This window comes from Acanthisitta chloris, unplaced genomic scaffold (assembly GCF_000695815.1).
Source record: "Acanthisitta chloris isolate BGI_N310 unplaced genomic scaffold, ASM69581v1 scaffold375, whole genome shotgun sequence".
NCBI classification, from domain to species: Eukaryota; Metazoa; Chordata; class Aves; order Passeriformes; family Acanthisittidae; genus Acanthisitta; species Acanthisitta chloris.
Window position 1 is genome coordinate 10,120 of NW_008672965.1, and position 18,441 is coordinate 28,560.

The window sequence follows — 18,441 nt, forward strand, 5'->3', positions numbered from 1 at the left end:
GACAACATTCGCCAGAAATGAAATTGATACAGTAGATGAGAAAACACATTTTTCTGCAATTACAGTAGGACACAATATCACTGGTATTGCCAATAAATGTCAATTTTTAACCAGGCAGCCTCTATCTAAGTCTTTATTCTGACTTTCTTATCCAATTACATACATAAAAGAGATATTCGAAGTAAAATAGAAGGTTCTTCTCCCATGCACATTCCTTAGAAAAATCCTACCTGTCCTCCATCTGTTTTGGAAATCAACTGTCTTGGTACAGCTTAGCTGTTTACCTGTATACTGTGGTAGGTGGGGAATTCAGTGTGTCATAGATGAGCCTCACGTGTCCTTGGTACAACTCCAGAGCCAAAGGATCATTGTCTCCTTTGTATAACAAGATGCCATTGTCCTTGTCCGTGGCTACCTGTGAAACATTAAGAACCAGGTAAGGTTGTTTGATAAAAAAAGAAAGAAACCTATATTAAAAATCAAACCAAAATCATATGTGCAATTTAAATATAATTTAATAAATCATATACAAGGAACAATGAGAGCAAGAGCCAAATGGCACAAAAAGGTCTTGGTGCCATCGGGTGAGCTCACACACGAACAGGTCAGGCTCCCACGAAGGGAGGGCTCCCCTGTCTCACATGAGAACTAGTGTTCAGGAGGTGAAAGCTGCAATTTGTTTGATCCCTGGCAGTAGACTGTTGCTGTATTTTTTGGTGACACATGAATTTTTTCCTCAGCTACTAGATTAGCTTGAAGTGGAGGTTTAGAAAATCAACTCTGGCAGTAGGAGGAGTGTGTCACAAGTACAACCAAACAACTTCGGCAGGTGCTGAGCTGTTCCCAGGCTTGCTGTGAGCATGAGGAAGGAAGGAAGTACCTGTCCCCACATCTCTCATGACCACAAGTTATTCCCTCAATTAGCTATTAGCAAGTCATGCTGATTTCAAATGGGACATTCAGACAGTCAGGAGGAACAGAGTAGCTCTCGTCCCTCTAGCTTTCATGTACATCAAGGGAAAAAACCCTGGAGTGCTCAATCAAAAAACAAGGACTTTGCTTTCCCAGTCTCCAGCTATCAAATATTCCTATAGTATAAAAAAAAGACAAAATGGATTTTTTGAATACGACCTACCTATTCTTTTCATAGCACATATTTCTTGACTTTTCTTGCTTATTTTTATATAATGGCTGTTAAATTCCAAACTAAACAGTAAATTTAAAAAATCTGTTTGGACATAGATGTGTTTAAATACTATTCTTTTTCCCTTAGAAGATTTTATTTTGCTTGAGCATTTTTAAATATGATTTGCTCTATCTGTCCTTAATATCAATGTTGCATTCTAATTTTAATTCACTAGCCATTAATTACTGGATGCAGGAATAACATTCAGCCTGGGAAAAAAGAAGTAAGAGTCAGCTGCATGTGCCTTCTCTAAGAATCAGTTTTATTCTTCAAGCTGCAGCTGATGTAATGTGCTCTGTCCAGATTTTCAGCTTTAAAGTAGATCTACAGTATTTGAAGCTTTTGGGGAACCATATTTTAGAGTGTCCATATTTTAAAATCTCTCGTGATATTGAATAATAGTTTGAAGAAAAACTGGAGTTTCAAATATACATGAGTCAGCTTCATTTCCATATGAACAGTGTACTCAAGCTATTAAAGATGAATAGTATGCAAGTTTTTCATTAGGATAAACTTTACAGGAACCACTCTTTAAAAATCTTTTCCTAATGTGGAAAGTTGGTCCTCTTTCCCAAGTGTTGACATTGCTATTTTAGTTAAAACCATCTTTTTATTAGAAAACATACAAAGCTAGTAATTATTCCCTCATTTACTTTGGACTATTAGGAGGAAAAAATCAGCTTAATGTTTACTAGATTGTGAATGCAAGTAACTTTCAAACCACTTATGTATGTATCTAAATACCTTTGAACCACAACCACAATAATGACAGTAGTGGCCTGGTACCTTTGATATCTGTTATCTGCCTTCTGAACCTTAAGCCTCAAACCAAGTGAGGTGTAACAACAGGCCTGTAACAAAATCCCAGGCCTTTTATCTACTGAGAGTGCACAGCTAAAGAATAAGCAAAATATTGTCCGGAAAGGCCATTTAGAGCAGTCTCTTCTATTAAATGTCCTAACATTAAACACTAATTTCTGCAGGATGAAACATGATGTTGTGATTCAGTGACAGGACAGGGAGGCTTCCTGAGTCATCCCTGGCTGCACTGCCAGTCTGGGAATAAGAGAGTGGCAAGATTCTGGAGGCAGGATGTGTGCCCAGAAAGGTACACAGGTGCCTTTGTTGCTCCTTCACATTTTGAGAATTTTAAACCAGACAACTGGCTCACCAGTTGACTCTGACTTTGTCAGCATCTTGGCCAACAGACCCTGCTCCTCCACCATGGAAACACATGAACATGTACGGGTGTTATTGCAAAGAGGGGCACTGGGCTGGCAACTGCTGTTCTGCATGACAGACCTGGAGGGAGATGTTTGCCTGAGGGCGAATTTTGGCTGATGGCAGCTCCACATAGGAATCCTTCCCAACAAAGTTGACTGTGATGAGCTTCTCGCACCTCTGCCCCGCGAAGCCGGCGAGGCAGCGGCACACGGGCTCCTGGTGCGCCACGATGCACTGCGCGCCGTTCTGGCACTCGTAGTTATCGCAGGGGCTCGTCTGGAGCAGCACCATCGGGGGAGGAGTCTCACAGAAAAGTCCACTGTAGAAGTTAAAGGAAAGAAAAAGCAGCCTCAGTTATCACCATTTTTTTTAGGGAAGGAAACATTTTTGGATGCTGCCATTATACTACTACTGTGGAATATAGTGACTGTGAGGTTCAGCCACCACGTGCCAGCTGTACTGTGTGAAAGCTGCACAGCTTAATGCTGTCAGGAATCCCTGTGCTGGCCCTGAACGAGCCAGTTCAGGCACTGAAAGCAATCTGTACTGCCCTTTGCACTGGTTGTTCAGCTCTGCGAGGTACCACAGCCTGTCTGAAATAGCTTCCACCCACACTGTGCCCTGCAGAGGCTCTCAGCAAAAGCTGTGAGCCATTTAAGCTCAAACCTAAGATTTCCCCATCCTAAGCTTTGTGATTTGAGTCTACTTTGCTGTTGTAAGTGGCAACCAAGGGGAAAATCCTCTATTTTCAGTGGTTTTTACAGTCTCCTCACTTAGTTTACTGTATATCAGAGTGTATCACCAACAGATGGACAACTGCTAAAGGCCTCAGCAGTGATGCACTGATACCACACTATCTGCTGGGCAGCTCCCCTGAATTGATAGTTTCTAACATCATCAGGATCATTAACTTTGTTTCGGCCTGGATGAGGAAAATGCAAAGGAAAGAAAATTTTCCCCCAGTCAGAAGCAGCTGAAAACTCAATGCCAGATCTGAGCACTTGTGAACTGGAATCACATTCAGATCTGCAGGAAAGCACTGTGCTTCAGATTTTGAAGAGAGAGGCTGAGCAAAACCCATGTGTAGGAACCTCTGACCTCCAAGGCTTGGGTCACATCACCCAGCAGCAGTGATGGCTCAGTGTGGCTCCATGCTTCACAGGACACTTGCTGCAGTGACTCAGTGACACTGAAACATCAACACCCATGGAGGGGCAAGGGAAAGGGAGAAAGAGCAGGAAGCTGCAGTCATCTTTCACACTGATGTCATGTGTCAGACCAGACTGCAAAAAATAACTGAACAATCCCTGCCCAGTACCTCCACTGGGCCTGTGCAATTGATGTGTACTGCAAAGAGACTGGGGCAGGCTGCTGGCTGCACACAGCATGCGTACCCCGACCCCAGTACCTGCACTCAAACCCCAAATCTCTCATTACAGCCACTGTCCAAACCCAACAAACCCTTTTGGTACTGATGAGAAAACATAAACTCTTTGCATCAAGTTCTGTGACCACCTGACAATATGTAGACAGTAAAATGATGACAGATGAGTGAGTAGGGAATGTGTGTCAGGCTGTGCTGTGGGGATAGATGTGGGGAATGGCATGGAAATAGCTGCAGGCAACACCATGGGGATGGATAGCTGTGGGAGGGCTGCAGGTGAGGGCTCTTACACCATCTCTCTGTTTTACACAGCATTCACCAGCATGGGGCAGAGGGCTTTCCAAGAGAAGGTTGTGGCAGATCCATTCATGCATAACCCATCAGCCCAGTCCTGGAACAGTGGAATCCCACTTGTCCCACTACTTTGTGGAGTAATAGCACTTTTATAAAAACAAAGCACAAAAATGCCAGAACTCTCACTCCTCTCCAGCAAGGCAGGTGGGACATGGAAGCTCAGGGAATATCTAGGCAACGTTCCTCGATACAATTAGGATGGAAACCCAAGCCATCACCCTGCAGTAAATAGCGCTGATACAAGATACGCAAGACAGCAAATAAACTAGCCACAACATACTCCAGACCAAGCTTGCTCAGCCACATCAACCAGAACCTGCTGCCTCTGTAACAGCAGGGAATGAGAGGACTGCTTTCCTTTTATTGTGTGAAATTTTGCACAGAGCACCACGGCTCTATCCTTAGTGCTGTGTGGAGCGAGAGCAAAAACCTCTCCCTGCCCCTGTTCTCTCAATACACCCCACTCTCTGGTCTGCCTCTGGGAAACATGAGAGAGAGAAATACAACAAAATACAGATGGGCTAAGGGGCAGGGAGCTTTGGTGGGGGGGTGTTTTAAGATTTAGTTTTATTTCTCATACTCTGAGATTTAACTGGCAATAAAGTTAGTTTCCCCAAGTCAGGTCTGTTTTGCCCACGATAGTAACTGGTGAGTGAACTCTCCCTGCCCTTCTCTCACCCCACAGCCTCTTGTTATATTTTCCCTCCCCTGTGCAACAGAGGAGGGCACTGACAGAGATGCTTTGGTGGGCACTGGTGTCCAGCCAGGGTGAACCCAGCACACTGGGAAATGCTTGTCTTTGCTCAGTCTGATGCGTTTCTCAAAGTAAATTTGTTCTTTGGAACATTTCTTTGTGGACACACGTAAACTATGAATTAGTTATAGACTTAAGAGACCTTCCCTCCCCAAGCAAGACCTTTGTTGCAACTCCTTGGCAAACCCTCACAAGCTTCCTCATTCCTGCAGGGTGTCACCCCTCCCATTCCTTGGGAGCACAGCACCACTCAGCGAGAGATGGCTTGGAATTGCCTTTCCAAGAAAACAAGGGAGTTTTTTAAAAAAAGCAACAACCTCATAGGGAGATAGACACATAGAAAACAATTCTTGACAGGTAAGGTAGTTACTGTGGCAGCTGCCTATCAGCACAGCACTCAGACCTGCAGACCTGGTGAGCTGGGGACATACCAGCACCACATCCCCACTGGTAACCAGGCACTGAAGGACTGTCTGACCAGAGCACATTCCTGTTCACAGCCTGGTGGCCATTAGGTGTGTGATCTCCCTCCCCAGGGCTGGGCTGGCTGGCAAACACATCAGGAGAGCCAGCAAGGGATCAGAGCGGGCTGGGCCCCACAGGTGCTGTCACCCCAGCACAGCTCACGTATAATCACACAGACCAGCAGAACAGAGCACTGCTAATGCAGCCCATGAGCTTTGTTCTACCTGTTGCCCATAGTTTTGTTTTATCTTCGGCAACAAGTAGAAAACAGAAGGAAAGTCAGTGTATATAATTCTAATTTCACGGAAGTTATAAATAATAATAGTAAAAAATCCATGCGACCCACAGCAGCCTCCACTAACAGAAAGCAAATGTTGGAAGAAGCCAGTGTGTCTGTGCTTGGTGCTGCTCTGTAAGATTCCCCAAGCTCCTGGTACAGCTCCTGCACACCCTTTCTTGCTGTGAAACCCCTGTGGTGCATCAGCTGTCCTGATATGGTGCCTAAAAATTACATTAGCAACAGTGTCTGTCAAGGCCTTTTCTTTTCTAATTTTAAAATATTTTAAAAATCATTTATTTAGAAATAATTAATCCGATTTATTTCCCCAGCAGTGGAATGTGGAGCGCAGCCTGACTTGCATAGCTTGGCCAGGTCCATTGTGCCTGGTACGATCTCATTTATTTAAATAATTACTGCTGAGTTTCTTGCGGCAATCTGTCCCAGTGGAGAACTCAGAAGCATCTGCACCACAGAGGAGCAGTGCTTCCATCAGGCTCTGCAGCTTAATGTGTGCTTCCCCACCAGAGCAGCATTTATCAGGCAGCACTACTGTGAGGCTGATTGCTGGAGGGAAGCTTTGAGAACTTGGATTTTATCCAGCGGGGCTCACAAATTCGCTAAAATGTTTTCATCTGCAGGGGGTAAACGAATGCTATTTTGGGAAGAAAACACTGAAAACTTGTCAGGAAGAAAGTGTATTATGCAGTTGCAGAACTTGCTGAGTGCTAAGGAAAGGTGCTGTGAGGAACACAACTATACCTGACCAGTGAACTGGAAATGGTAAGATGGGAAAGCAAGTGTATGCATGTTGGCTTTTTGGGGCTGTCATCAGAGGGGTGTCACTGTGTGTGGGGTCCCACCTACATTGTTAAGAATTACCTGAGTGCCATTTGTGCAGCTGTGTGAGGATGTAAGTTTTAACATCCCTATTAACGTGTGGCTCCAAGTGGCTTTGACATACAGTGTAGTGACAACCATAAAATTGTTATAGGTCTGTGCGTTTAGTACAACAGCATAAGCTCCAGATAATTGGGAGGGCACTCTGCAAACTCACTGCTGGGAAATGATTCCTGATACTTAGCCAAAAAACTTTATTAATCATCATCTTAGGTCTCCTAGTTACCTTTGTCAGACCACCCCTTGTGTTCTCTCCTTTTCATCAACACTTGCAGCCTTCAAACACTTGCAAAGTTATCTCCTTGCCACATAGCCCCGTGCCTGAGGCAGCTCGGAGAACAGGGGAGCCTGTAACCCTGAACATCAGAAGGCTGAACTCTGTCAATCACCATATTTGCAATTGTAATCTTAATAGGGAAAAAAACCAAACCTCAGAACCCCCTTCAGAGCAGCAGGCCTTTAAACTACAAAAGGCTGGAGTCATGGGAAGAATAATGAGATCGTATTTTGTTAGAGGAATTTTAATCCTGAAATCAAACAAGATCAGGGACTGTTCTGCATGGAGAACACATGATGCTCCAGCTTGCTCTCTGCCATGGCAGAGGGAGTGAGGTAGTGCTCGCTGTGTTTTTTCTCCTAAAAGACCCTTGTCTCCATTTCATCTTGACCAGGAAATTTAGGGAGGTGGCATGGACTAGTGGGAAAAAAAGGAAGCAAGCAGGAGAACTCAAGTTAATCCTGGCAGTGCTTTGACAGGCAGTGGGATTAGTTTGCTTGCCCATGGTTGCCCTGGGCTATGAGGTGCTGTCTAAGCTGGTAGTTGAGTTTTGAAGCTTTATGTAGAAAGATGTTTTTCAAGATGCAATTGGATGTGGCACTTAGTGCCATGGTCTAGTAACGATGGTAGGGCTGGACTCGATGATCTTTGAGGTCTCTTCCAACCAGGTTGATTCAATGTTTCCTCTTCTTGGAGGACTTCTAGTAGAATGAAACCCCTGAAGCCCCTAGGGCAAGACAACCAAGCCTAAATTGCCAGTATTGCTGGCAAGGGACCCAGACCAGTCTCTGACCTACCTCTGCTGCTTTGCTCAGCTGTATCACAGCTCAAAACATCTCTGCCAAAAACTGTGACTCTGCTTTCCCGGAAAAAGCCCCTCACATTCATCACTGCCTAGTACTGACAGGTCTTAAAAATCAGGGGACCTGCTGCAGAAGCCTCCCAGTCACTTGAGTCTGCTGACAGGCTCGAGTTACCCTTGACTCCAGACATGGCTTTGCAATCCCATTTCTCAACTCTAACAATTAGATAACATTGAGGATTTACAATCCCACTGTGGGACAGCCACATTAGCCTTACCAGTCACCAATCTGCAAGATCCCTAAGGCCATCAAAGGGACTGAAGCATAGAGTGAAACATGGAGAAAAGGGTATGAATTTGAAATTCAGAGGATATCTGATCCCCTGTAAATAACAAGTCTGATTCTGTGAAACCACGGGCTGACATCATGTTATATATCAATGCCTATTCAGGGAAGGCTGTCTGCTTTGCAACAAAAATGTGTGCTGAGAGGGAAAAAAAGCCCCCAAACCAGCAAGGATGAAAGCAAGAAGAATGAAAACAGTTGCAGATACAAAGCAGGGAAGATGATTTATAAGTGTTCATGCAATTTCTGCTTTGTCAAGACTGATCTTTTCAGGTACTCCTTCTTTGTCTCATGTGTGTATTTCAAACACAGAAACAGTTTAGCTGGAAGGAAGCCAGTATCCAGCCTCAGGCAATGATTAGTGAATCCATTTGGAGGAGCACACTTATCTTTGACAGACAGAGAGATTTCCAGGAGTCAGATATATTGGCAGCTGTCAGAACGAGAGACTGGAAACTCGCAGCCCAAATCATACTGAGCTTATCCACCAACAGGCAAAGACACTGGCACAAAATCTTCAGAGTCGTGTTTTCTTGCAGCCAGGTCTGAGGGTTCATGCCTGTAATTTTATTATCCTTTGCTCACTCTGCATGTGCAGGGCTCATCTCCATAGAATTTATGGGAGTGCCCTAAGTGTGTAACCAGGGATGGCTGGGGCAGGCAGGCAGACTAAGGCAGCACTGCTGGAAAGGCAAATTGCTGCTTTCCTCACCAGAATCGCCAGCCCCCTGTACCCAGCTAACTCGTTAAGATCTCCTTCAGGTACAAGACTTGAAGCACTGAGCCACCCGTTCACATCGGAATGACAGATCGATGTGGTATTTAGAGGCTGATTAGCCTGAGAATGAAAGCAATTAAGGAAAGTGTCCTGCCAGTGTAGATCAGAGCTGACTCTCTGGTACCTGAAGCCCTGCGGACAGACGCAGGTGTAGCCATTGACTGCATCTACGCACACAGCTCCATGGCGACATTTATGGCCCACGCAGTCGTCATCATCGATTTCACAGTGCTTTCCACTGTAACCCGGCAAGCACTCGCATCTGAAAGGCAAGGAGATCATTGTTAATGGCTTGTTTCAACATTCACAACAACAGCACACCCAGGCAGCCTAGCACCAATCCGATTTGAGATGGAGAGGTGTTAGCAATTATTCCTGGCAGTATCAAGCACGGTTCCTGCCAGCAGAAATGCTCAGGTCCCTCCTAGCTGGCTGCAGCTGAGGTTCTGCAGTCTGCTGAAATTCAAGCTGAGCAAAGCAACACCATACTCCAGCTTTTCCTCAGTCAAGTCTGTGGAGAAGGGTGATCATACAGTGGTCTCCCAGTTATGCTAAAGATGACAACATCTTCCCTAACCTTACGGACTCAAAGGGCAATACTCTGCAAGAGCAGTGGCTCTGATGCCTCAGACTATGATTCTGCCAATGCCTGCACAATGCTAAGTGGCAGAGGTTGGCCCTTGCAGTTACGTGGAGCACAGGAAGGTTCCACCTTCCAAATGGAAGCAATCTGCAGACAAGCCATAAAACTTTGCAAATTTAAAGAAAAAGACCATTAGTTTTGCGACCACCACCTGTTTGCCATTCACTTGCAAGGCAAAATGCTGCTGCAACTATGGAAAGTTGTCACTGCAGCCTGTCCTTTCCCCTGATGACACTCAGGCAAAGCATGTACCTGCTGCTGTGGGGTAACACTGCTCATAGAAGCACCACAGTGGGATGCATCAAAATCTGCACACATTGCCTGTTCTTTTTATTTTACACAATTCTTAGGCTTGCTGTATGAAGGCTGCGTCAGCATTTCTATTTTTAAGTCTTGCAGAAGTTTACAATAGAAAATGCATCCCAAAGTTTCTGACTTGGACCAGATCTTTTGGGATTGCTGAACAGCCTTTTTTTTTGAATCTATACTGTAGACAATGTTTAGTCATGAACATGCTTTAGTCCATAAAACACGTTTTACCCCTCCCAGCTGGATGTTGCTGCACATCTGGAAAACAAAAGGCAGACCACTTCAACCAAAACAAGGGAAGAGCTACAGCTAACTTCAGCAATAAAGGAGAGGTCTGTGCTCTTGCTAGAGCCCTTGTTAGGACCCAGCAAGGTTGCCACTGAGAGCTGGAAGAGGAAAGACATTATAAAATTGAGGGAGGTGGCATCAGGGGGAAACTATGTCTTCATCAATCTATTCAGCTGGCCTACTCCTCCTCCCTGCCAGCAGCCTGGTGGGGTAAGTGCCGGGAGAAGGCACCTTATGGAAAACCTCTTCAGAGGAACTGGACACATAGGAGTGATAAGGAAAAAATATTTCCACTTTCCAGGCAGCAGTTATTGTGCTGATTTTGGTTCTGAGTGACAGTGTGTGGGTCCTGGATGCTCACCAGGGCAAGGCAGTGAGTTGGGTGACACTGGCCAGAGTGCAGCAGTGTATCCTGTGTGTGCCAATGGCTAGGGAGAGGCTGCCACAGCGTTAGGGCTACAGCAGCCACCTAGCTCAGGCACTGAGAATGTGACTTTCAGTCTCCTTTTCAAAACATGGCTTGTGACTGGCTAAAACAGGAGGAAATAGGGCACAGCCTGTTAACCTGTGTCTGTCTGGTGGATAAGGTTAGGTAGATGCATACACTTTCTGCTCCATCCTCCCTGTAGGAGAGGCCCCATCATGATCCTTCCACAGCTGCAGGAGAATCACAGAATCAGAGAATGGTTTAGGTTGGAAGGGACCTTAAAGAACATCACTTTCCACACCCTCCTCAGTGTACAGGGACACCTTTCACTACATTAGGTTGCTCAGAGCTCCATGCAGCCTGACCTTGGACACTCCCAGAGATGGGGCAGCCACAACGTCTCTGGGCAACCTGTGCCAGTGCCTCACCACCCTCACAGGGGAGAATTTCTTCCTCATATCTAATCTAAACCTACTCTCTGTTAGCTTGAAGCCATTCCCCTCCCCCTTGTCATTCCAGGCCCTTGTAAATAGTCTCTCTTTTCATAGGATCCCTTCAGGTACTGGAAAAAGGTCACCCCAAATCCTCCTCTTCTCCAGGCTGAACAAACCACATTCTCTCAGCCTTTCCTCATAGGAGAGGTGCTCCAGCCCTCTAATCAACTTGGTGGCCTCCTCTGGACTTGCTCCAACAGGTCAATGTCCTTCCTGTGCTGAGGACCCCAGAGCTGGATGCAGCACTCCAGCTGGGATCTCACCAGCTCCAAGTGTTGGGGAATAATCACCTCTGTCCACCTGTGGACCCGCTGCCCACACTGCTGGGGATGCAGCTCAGGACATGGCTGGCTCATATGAAGGCTCTGCATGCCTCAATTGATTTTACACCTTGGTGGCTCAGGGAATACTGTGATTAACATAATGGAGATGACAAAACAGAGCAAAGAGCAAAAACTGTTCCATCCCCAAACTGTAAGAAGTGGGCAACATTTTTTGGCAGCACTGTAGTCACACCTGCAAGGAAATAATGTCAATCAAAAGACTTTTTGAGGGGAATTGGCAGCATTTAATCCTGTTGCTTTTTATTGATCCCTGCAGTCCTAATATAAAGTGATGTAATAATGAACGATGTGCAGTTCCTTATTCAGGGCTGCCATGCATCAATTTTATTATGTGTATTGGCTATCTCAGTAATGACAGAACCACCACTTTTCTCTGCAGGGCTGCATTAAATCAGCATTTTAAGCTGTCAGGTAATAATTCCAAGCTTTAGAATAATAAAGTATATTTATACCATGCTCCAACATCAATACAGTGAATGGAAAAACATGCTCCTTTCCTCAAGTTATTTTTTTGGAAGTAATTGCATTGTGTTAAATACTATTTTTTTTTGTTTGTTTTGTTTTCTGGCATACAGAAAGCTACTCTTGCACAGTAATAGCACAATAAGGTTGTGGAGGCTGAAAGGGAGGAAAGCCACCTGCAATTTTAACTCGGAAAGCGAAGAGCTCTGTGCAGCCCAAGACACTGAAATAGTCCAGTTTGCTTCCAAGCTTGGCTTTCCCTTTAGAAACATGGAATTCCTTTTGGATCAGTCTTCTCTGAGCTCTTGGTATGTCATGTCTAGGCTGAAGCTACCAAAAATGCCTGCCTGCAGTATAGCAGGTGAGAAACTCAGCCCCATGAGTCCCTGACTCAAACTCTTCCTAGAATCCCAAGGTCTCGCCCACCAGGGAATGATGGCATGATACCTCCATCCTTATCCCACACAGTGCCAGCAAGGGACTGAGTATCAATCAGTAAATGCTGATGCAGTAAAGAAGGTGGAAAAGAAACTTTCACGTTCAAATCCTGGTAAGAGAGTATTTTACGTGATTAGATCAGTTATCTCATTTCCCAGTGACCATCTGACACCAATACAGTGGAAATCTTGTTTTATATTACAGCCTTGTAGTGATGGCAACATTCCCAGTATCACAGAGAGCCTAAAAACATGTCCAGTGGTATTTAAAATGTTGACCTATCCAAGGGGATTTGCATCTGCATGCGCTCAGTGTCTGCTGTATTAAAGCTGTGAATCATGGCTTCCATTGCAGGGCCAGAATGGAATTTCCCTGCCCAGATCAATAAATAATTTGGCTTCCTATTTTTATCCTGTCTTTGTCATCTTTCCTTCCCTTTGTAGAGCTGCAGACTGGCCAGAGCTGAGAGGAGGACAGACAGATTGACTGGTGCCCTTGCTGCTATGACAGCCCTCACTAGTATGTCCTACTCATGTGCCCAGGACACAAATAGCTCAGGAACAAGCCTGAATCCTGTCATTAATATTCCCTGCCTCTGGAATCAGACAGATGACTGGTACATGAGCCTGACTCCTTCTGCATGCAGCATTATCCTGCACTGTGACATGCTAAATGTATGGTACATCCCAAGTGAGAAAATCAGACTGCTCAAGGGATCAGATATGGCACAGGACCAGAGGTTGCTGTTTTCAGTGAGCCCCAGCAGCAACCACACATCACTGCAGAACTGCTGAGGCCTCTCAGCCCGTTTCTGATCGGTTTGGTGCAACCAAAGTATGAAGGAAATAGCAATCTCTACATTCAAGGCTGGGCAGGCTCCTCCAGCTCTCAAGTCTGGCTGCTAGAAAGCAAAATGGGACAGAAGGAGTGAAGAAATCATGGACTTTTCTGTAGCAGTCTATGAATAGTGGGAAGAATAACACAACAAAAAGTAGTAGAAAAATACTTTAAAGTAGTTGTTTAGGCTCACCTCAGGGGTTAATGGCCCCACCGTGAAGAGCACTTTTCTAGCAAGCATGTGAGAAAAAGAGTCTTATTCACTAAATTATTTGGGTGGCAGGTATGAAAATGCTTCAAGCAAGGGTAAAACCATTCAGGGCCACAGCTGTCTCCATCCCTTCATACATCTATCAACATAAGGCAATTTGAGGTACAAGCCTTCTCCTCATAACATGCTGTAGCTACTGAACTAACCAAATGATGGATTAACTAGGAATGAAACCTGGAAAGAACATCAGGGACTATTTATGTACTGGCATACACCTCCTTATTCTGTCCCTGTGCATCATTTCAGGAACTGTCCTTATCATTTAATAGCTTCATCTTCCTCTACATTTGGAAACATTTCAGTTTGGAGGTTTCTCACCCAAAAGAAAAGCTTGAGTTGTACAGCCTGACTGTCTAGCACGGATTCAGCTGCCCTTGACATAGAGCATCTCTAAAATTTTGGTTCATTTCCTTTTAACTATCCTGAAATGTTCTGTGTATCAGTTTACACTGTTCTGACATGTTGGTTGCTTCACAGGACACAATCTGACTCCAAATGCAAGTTACCAGGAAGACCAAAAAGTGCTGCAATCCCTCTCCTCAGACATACTGTGTGTGCTAGACAAAACCCCAGGAGGGAATCAGTGAGCACCCAGGACTGTGTTGTGGCTGTGAAAACAGCCTAAGGCTGTTTTGTCATATACCTGGGGAAGGTATATGACAAAGCTCACATTGCACTGAACTTTCTTGGATTTGTCTCCTTTTCTTACTTCTTTGATTCAAAGATCTTTTCCTCACAAGCTTTGCACAGAGCTTGACTTTTCAATTGACTCTTTTTGCTAAATTGCTTGAAATTCCCCAGAGATGAACACTGCTACTATACACCTCTCAAAACTCCCCAACCCCCAAAGCTCCAGATGTTTTGATGCCATTTAAAACATGGGGCTTTATTTTGCCCCCATGAAACAGTCAATGTCATTCCCAATAGGCAAATGCAAACATAGACTTCACCAAATCCCAGAGGAGCCAAGCAACACCAATGGAAAAGGTTGCTCCTGAGTGAGAGCCGTCCAGCTCTGGATCTGTTAAGGCTTCTTATGCTGTTTGAATTTACAAATGCCTTAAGGAACACATAAGGAAACTCTCCTTGGTTTCTGATACAGGATAAGATACTTTGCAGTGACTGTTCTATAAGTTCTCCTTTTGTCATGCTCTATTCCAGAATAATTTTTCTCCTCTGAGAGTACATCCATTATTTTCAAGTAAACCACAGAAAGCTAGAAAAGTACATATGGATGCATTAAAGTTAAAATGTGACATGGCCTAGTCTTGCACTATTTGTGTTAATTTGGGTGATTTTTACCTCAAATTCATTGCCAGTTCAACCCCGGTCAAGCCAATGGATGGATCTGTCCAATGTGCAGAGACCAACATACACACATGCTTACCTGGTCCCTTTGTCAAGGGGAAGACATTTGGACTCATGTTGGCAGGGATTTAGATCAGGAACACAGTGGTTAATCACCTCATCACACAGTTCACCTGAGGCAAAAGAAGAAGAATAAAGCTGTAACACAACCTGTACAATCCTGAACACCCATGATATCCAGGGATGGCCAGTCTCCCTAAGTGGAGACAGCTCAGTAGTTCTGCAGGAAGTGACAATATTGCTTGTTGAGGGCACATGAGACTTCATTAAATTGGGCTCCTCTGACCTACAGTGACCGCACTGTTTCTTTCACATGGATTTGAAAGGCTGGTATAAAAAGTACTGACATATAAACTCCACTTGGAGACAGACGAAGGATCAAATGGGCAGTTCCTGACCCAGAACCTCTTATATCAAAGCAAGAAAGTGACACAAAAGTGAAGTTTCTCATTAGACCATAACATTTTCACACGGACACATATTTTAGCCATAGTTAATACTCTGCCAAAGAAGCTGATTGGACATCATTCTGGAAAAGAACAACAACCCACAAGCTCTCTCCCCCAAACCTCTGTGACTCTTCATAATAGGAACCAGCTTTAGGACTGCATGCAATTATAAAACACTCACTATTTATAAGAGAAGGACTAGCTCTATTGTGCTCACAGGAGATGTTGTCTTTTCAGAAAAAATCCATCACATGTAAGCTCAGTTCAGCTGTTCCTAGGTATGGTGTGTAACATGTCATGAACCTTTGTTCAAATTTGTATAAATTTCAATAATTAATAGTTCTAGAATGTTCAAACCCAGATAGTTTATTTAAATACAATCCTTCTCTGAGTACTAAATTATTAGGTCACACTTCAGTACCCCAGGATTTGAGATCCAGCCAAAGACCACAGAAATCTTCGCCTTCCCCAGAATCCAACAGAAACCTACCCCACACCTCCCAAAGCCTTGCAAGCAAAGCAAAGGTCAGGTAATCTCAACATGGAACCCCCCAAAAGCTACACTCTCAAAGTCCCCTGTGCAGCTATATCAGAGGAGCAGATGTGCAGGGTTTCAAGGTTACACATATTTTGTGTGCCTATACACAGCACATACCATCACATAAGCAACAGGCCATATGGACAGTGTGGGGAAAAAGGCTAACATGGAAGGAACTGGTGGGCTGGCAATGTTCTGGCAGTGCTTCCACTGAGCTGCAGCTCCACCTGACTGGGGAGAAACTCCATTTTCAAAAATCTTTACATTTCTCTATACTCTAGCGGCTACAGAGAAACACCTGAAAACACAAGCCAAGCAAACCACAAAGATCAAAACTCAGATGGAAAATGCAAATCAGAACCATCCACCTTTTACCAGTTTTGTAATCTGGCAGGGGTGGCTGAGAGCACATTTTTGAGGATGACTGGTAGATATGGTGATAAGTATGGTTTAAGGCATTAACTCCCCCAGGTGCTAATGCTCCATCAGGTTGTTTCTCCCATGTGCCCAACCTCCCTACAGTACAAGCTACATAGCTCTTGATATGACTCTTTACATTTTTACATATTTGTAAAAATGACTAAATTGTTTTAGTGTGTTTCAAACATGGAGCATCTACTACGTCTGCTTTTGAGAGCTGTCAGGTGTAAATGAGACAGTGGAGCAAAAACACAAGCCATGGGCACTACCAGCACAAACCCTGAACTCATGTGCCATACACACCCTCACGATTTGTTAGTGCACTGGGTTTGGCAGTACTGGAGAAGCCTGGCATGGCAACCTTCAGTGGGCAGTTTATTGTTCATAGTATCAGTTAGAACACAACCAATTCCACCTGGAGCCAAGGAATCCCAGGAAGTCACCACTACTAAATGCCACCAAATCTTTTTACAGCCCTGGACAAATCCTGGGCAAATGTAATGAATGTATCCAGCTCAGGAAGTGGGACAAGCCAGTGAAACTGAACACTGGCAAAGCCATGGGAACCAGGGAAACAGAAAGTTCACTGGGCTTGAGGTTTGCCCCTGTACTTTATTAGTCCTCAAAAGCAACTAGAGATGTTCAAGTCTTACAACTATGAACGTGGCTGTCACTGGGGTCAGCTATTAACACATTTTTGAGATGGCAGAACTGGAGATAGGTCTGCTTACTGCAATCCCCAAATCCACAGCCCAACAACCCTCCCAAATACTACTCAAAAGGAGCAAAGGGGCTCCCTTGGCCTTTGGGTAGACATGAGCATGAGCAGGTCATACCTTGCTGCGATGCTTGGACAACTGCCAGTTTGTCGTTTTGGTATTCCTTATCTCCCTTGTGTGTTACGAATGTGAAAATAAACATAAAAAAACAAAGTAACTGGCTGATAACATTAAAAGAAGTCAATGAGCTAAAGCTGGAGGTATTTTTGGAAGACCACTTAATAACTGAACACACTGTGGATAGATGCCTTCAACTATCCTTTCACTAAAAATGGTCAGTACATACTTCTGAAGTTTGTATTTATTTTTTTGTTTTGTTTTGCAGAAAAGGAAAGAGGCTTAAAAAAAAAAATCTGAGCAGTTTCAAAACTCTCAAAGGAAATCATAATTCTTCGTAAAGTATTCTTCTGAACAGTCATGACAAGTGCTTAGAGATCCAGTAAAAATCTCCCCAAATGTCAAATATTATGACTCATTGTGTCATTCTGAAGACACCACTATCAAAATGTAGGAGAATTCTAGGCTAGGTACCAAACACAGCATCCAGAAAAAAAGATATTTTTCATGCAAAACTTGGAACATTTAAAAATCTTTCCTGTTATTTTTCCCATCTATCACTCATTAGAAGGTCACTTGGGAATGCCTTGCAACTAGAGCAGCCTCATCTCAGGAAGAGAATACTTCTTGGTCATTATTTCAGGCTCCACCAGTGTTCAGTGGATGCTGCAGAAAGCATGCCAGGGAAATAAAACACTTTGTGAAAAGCAAAACCCAAGGCACCAGCTACACAAAGCCTTTCTCATATTTTATTCGCTCAAAAAATAACCAGGGCCAAAAAATCTGCCCTCAGACCTGAGAGTGCAATATTCATTGGCTGCTTTAATGTCAGTATCAGAGGAAAAATCTGATCCTCTTTTTTTTTTGGAGTGACACAGGGCTGCTTCTCTGTGCAGCAATTAAAGGTCTAGTCCAAATTTCTCACTGGATAGCTATGTGAACCTAAAAACAAACTGGACATTCATCTTAGGCCAACTCCTAGAAGCACTGATTCTCTTTGTGGAAGACATTTGATCATGCTAAAACAAGAGAAAACTTCAGTGCAATGCTTTCCCAAACACAGAGAACATTCTAACCTCCCCATTTTCCTCTCTCTTCTCAAATCAGAGCTCCAATTTGGGTACACACATGTCTATGAAGCACATATAGAAAACAGACAGGAAAATGTCAACTACATTTCTTTTCTAATCAGTTATCCCAAATAACACCTTTTGTTTCAGCAAGACACATTTACTGTCTTTCATGAAAGCTGAAGAGAATAGATAACGTGCAACGACCCAATGCAGGACAGGGCAAGACTATGTCAGATGGACAAGTGGAAAACTGTTTATGCTATCAGATTTTACTTTCCATAGCAGCTGAGGGATTAGGTCAGTGTGGTCTGTAGAAGTGAGGTAGGATGTGAAGGGGACCCCTGTATAAAGACAGTGACAATATGCTGGTGGTTAGAGCTTCTTAGGAGAAGGAGGCATTGGACAGATGAAGAACACAGTCTGATCTACCACAAAAAAATTGCAGTTTTCAGGTTAGAACCAAGTTATACTGACAGGTGGAACACTAACAGGTGGAT

At 44.1% G+C, this 18,441-nt stretch overlaps 1 protein-coding gene across 1 annotated transcript in view; it reads right to left on the minus strand.

Annotated features, from left to right (window-relative positions):
• Positions 1 to 284: 284 nt before the first annotated feature.
• Positions 285 to 18,441, minus strand: part of SLIT3 (slit homolog 3 (Drosophila)) — a gene marked incomplete at both ends in the record, with an annotated part of 216,259 nt that continues 198,102 nt past the window's right edge. Inside the window, 4 exons of the mRNA XM_009074707.1 lie at positions 285 to 415; positions 2,489 to 2,729; positions 8,872 to 9,009; positions 14,648 to 14,741. Of these exons, the coding sequence (XP_009072955.1) occupies positions 285 to 415; positions 2,489 to 2,729; positions 8,872 to 9,009; positions 14,648 to 14,741 (604 nt within the window). The remainder of the gene's footprint in view (positions 416 to 2,488; positions 2,730 to 8,871; positions 9,010 to 14,647; positions 14,742 to 18,441) is intronic.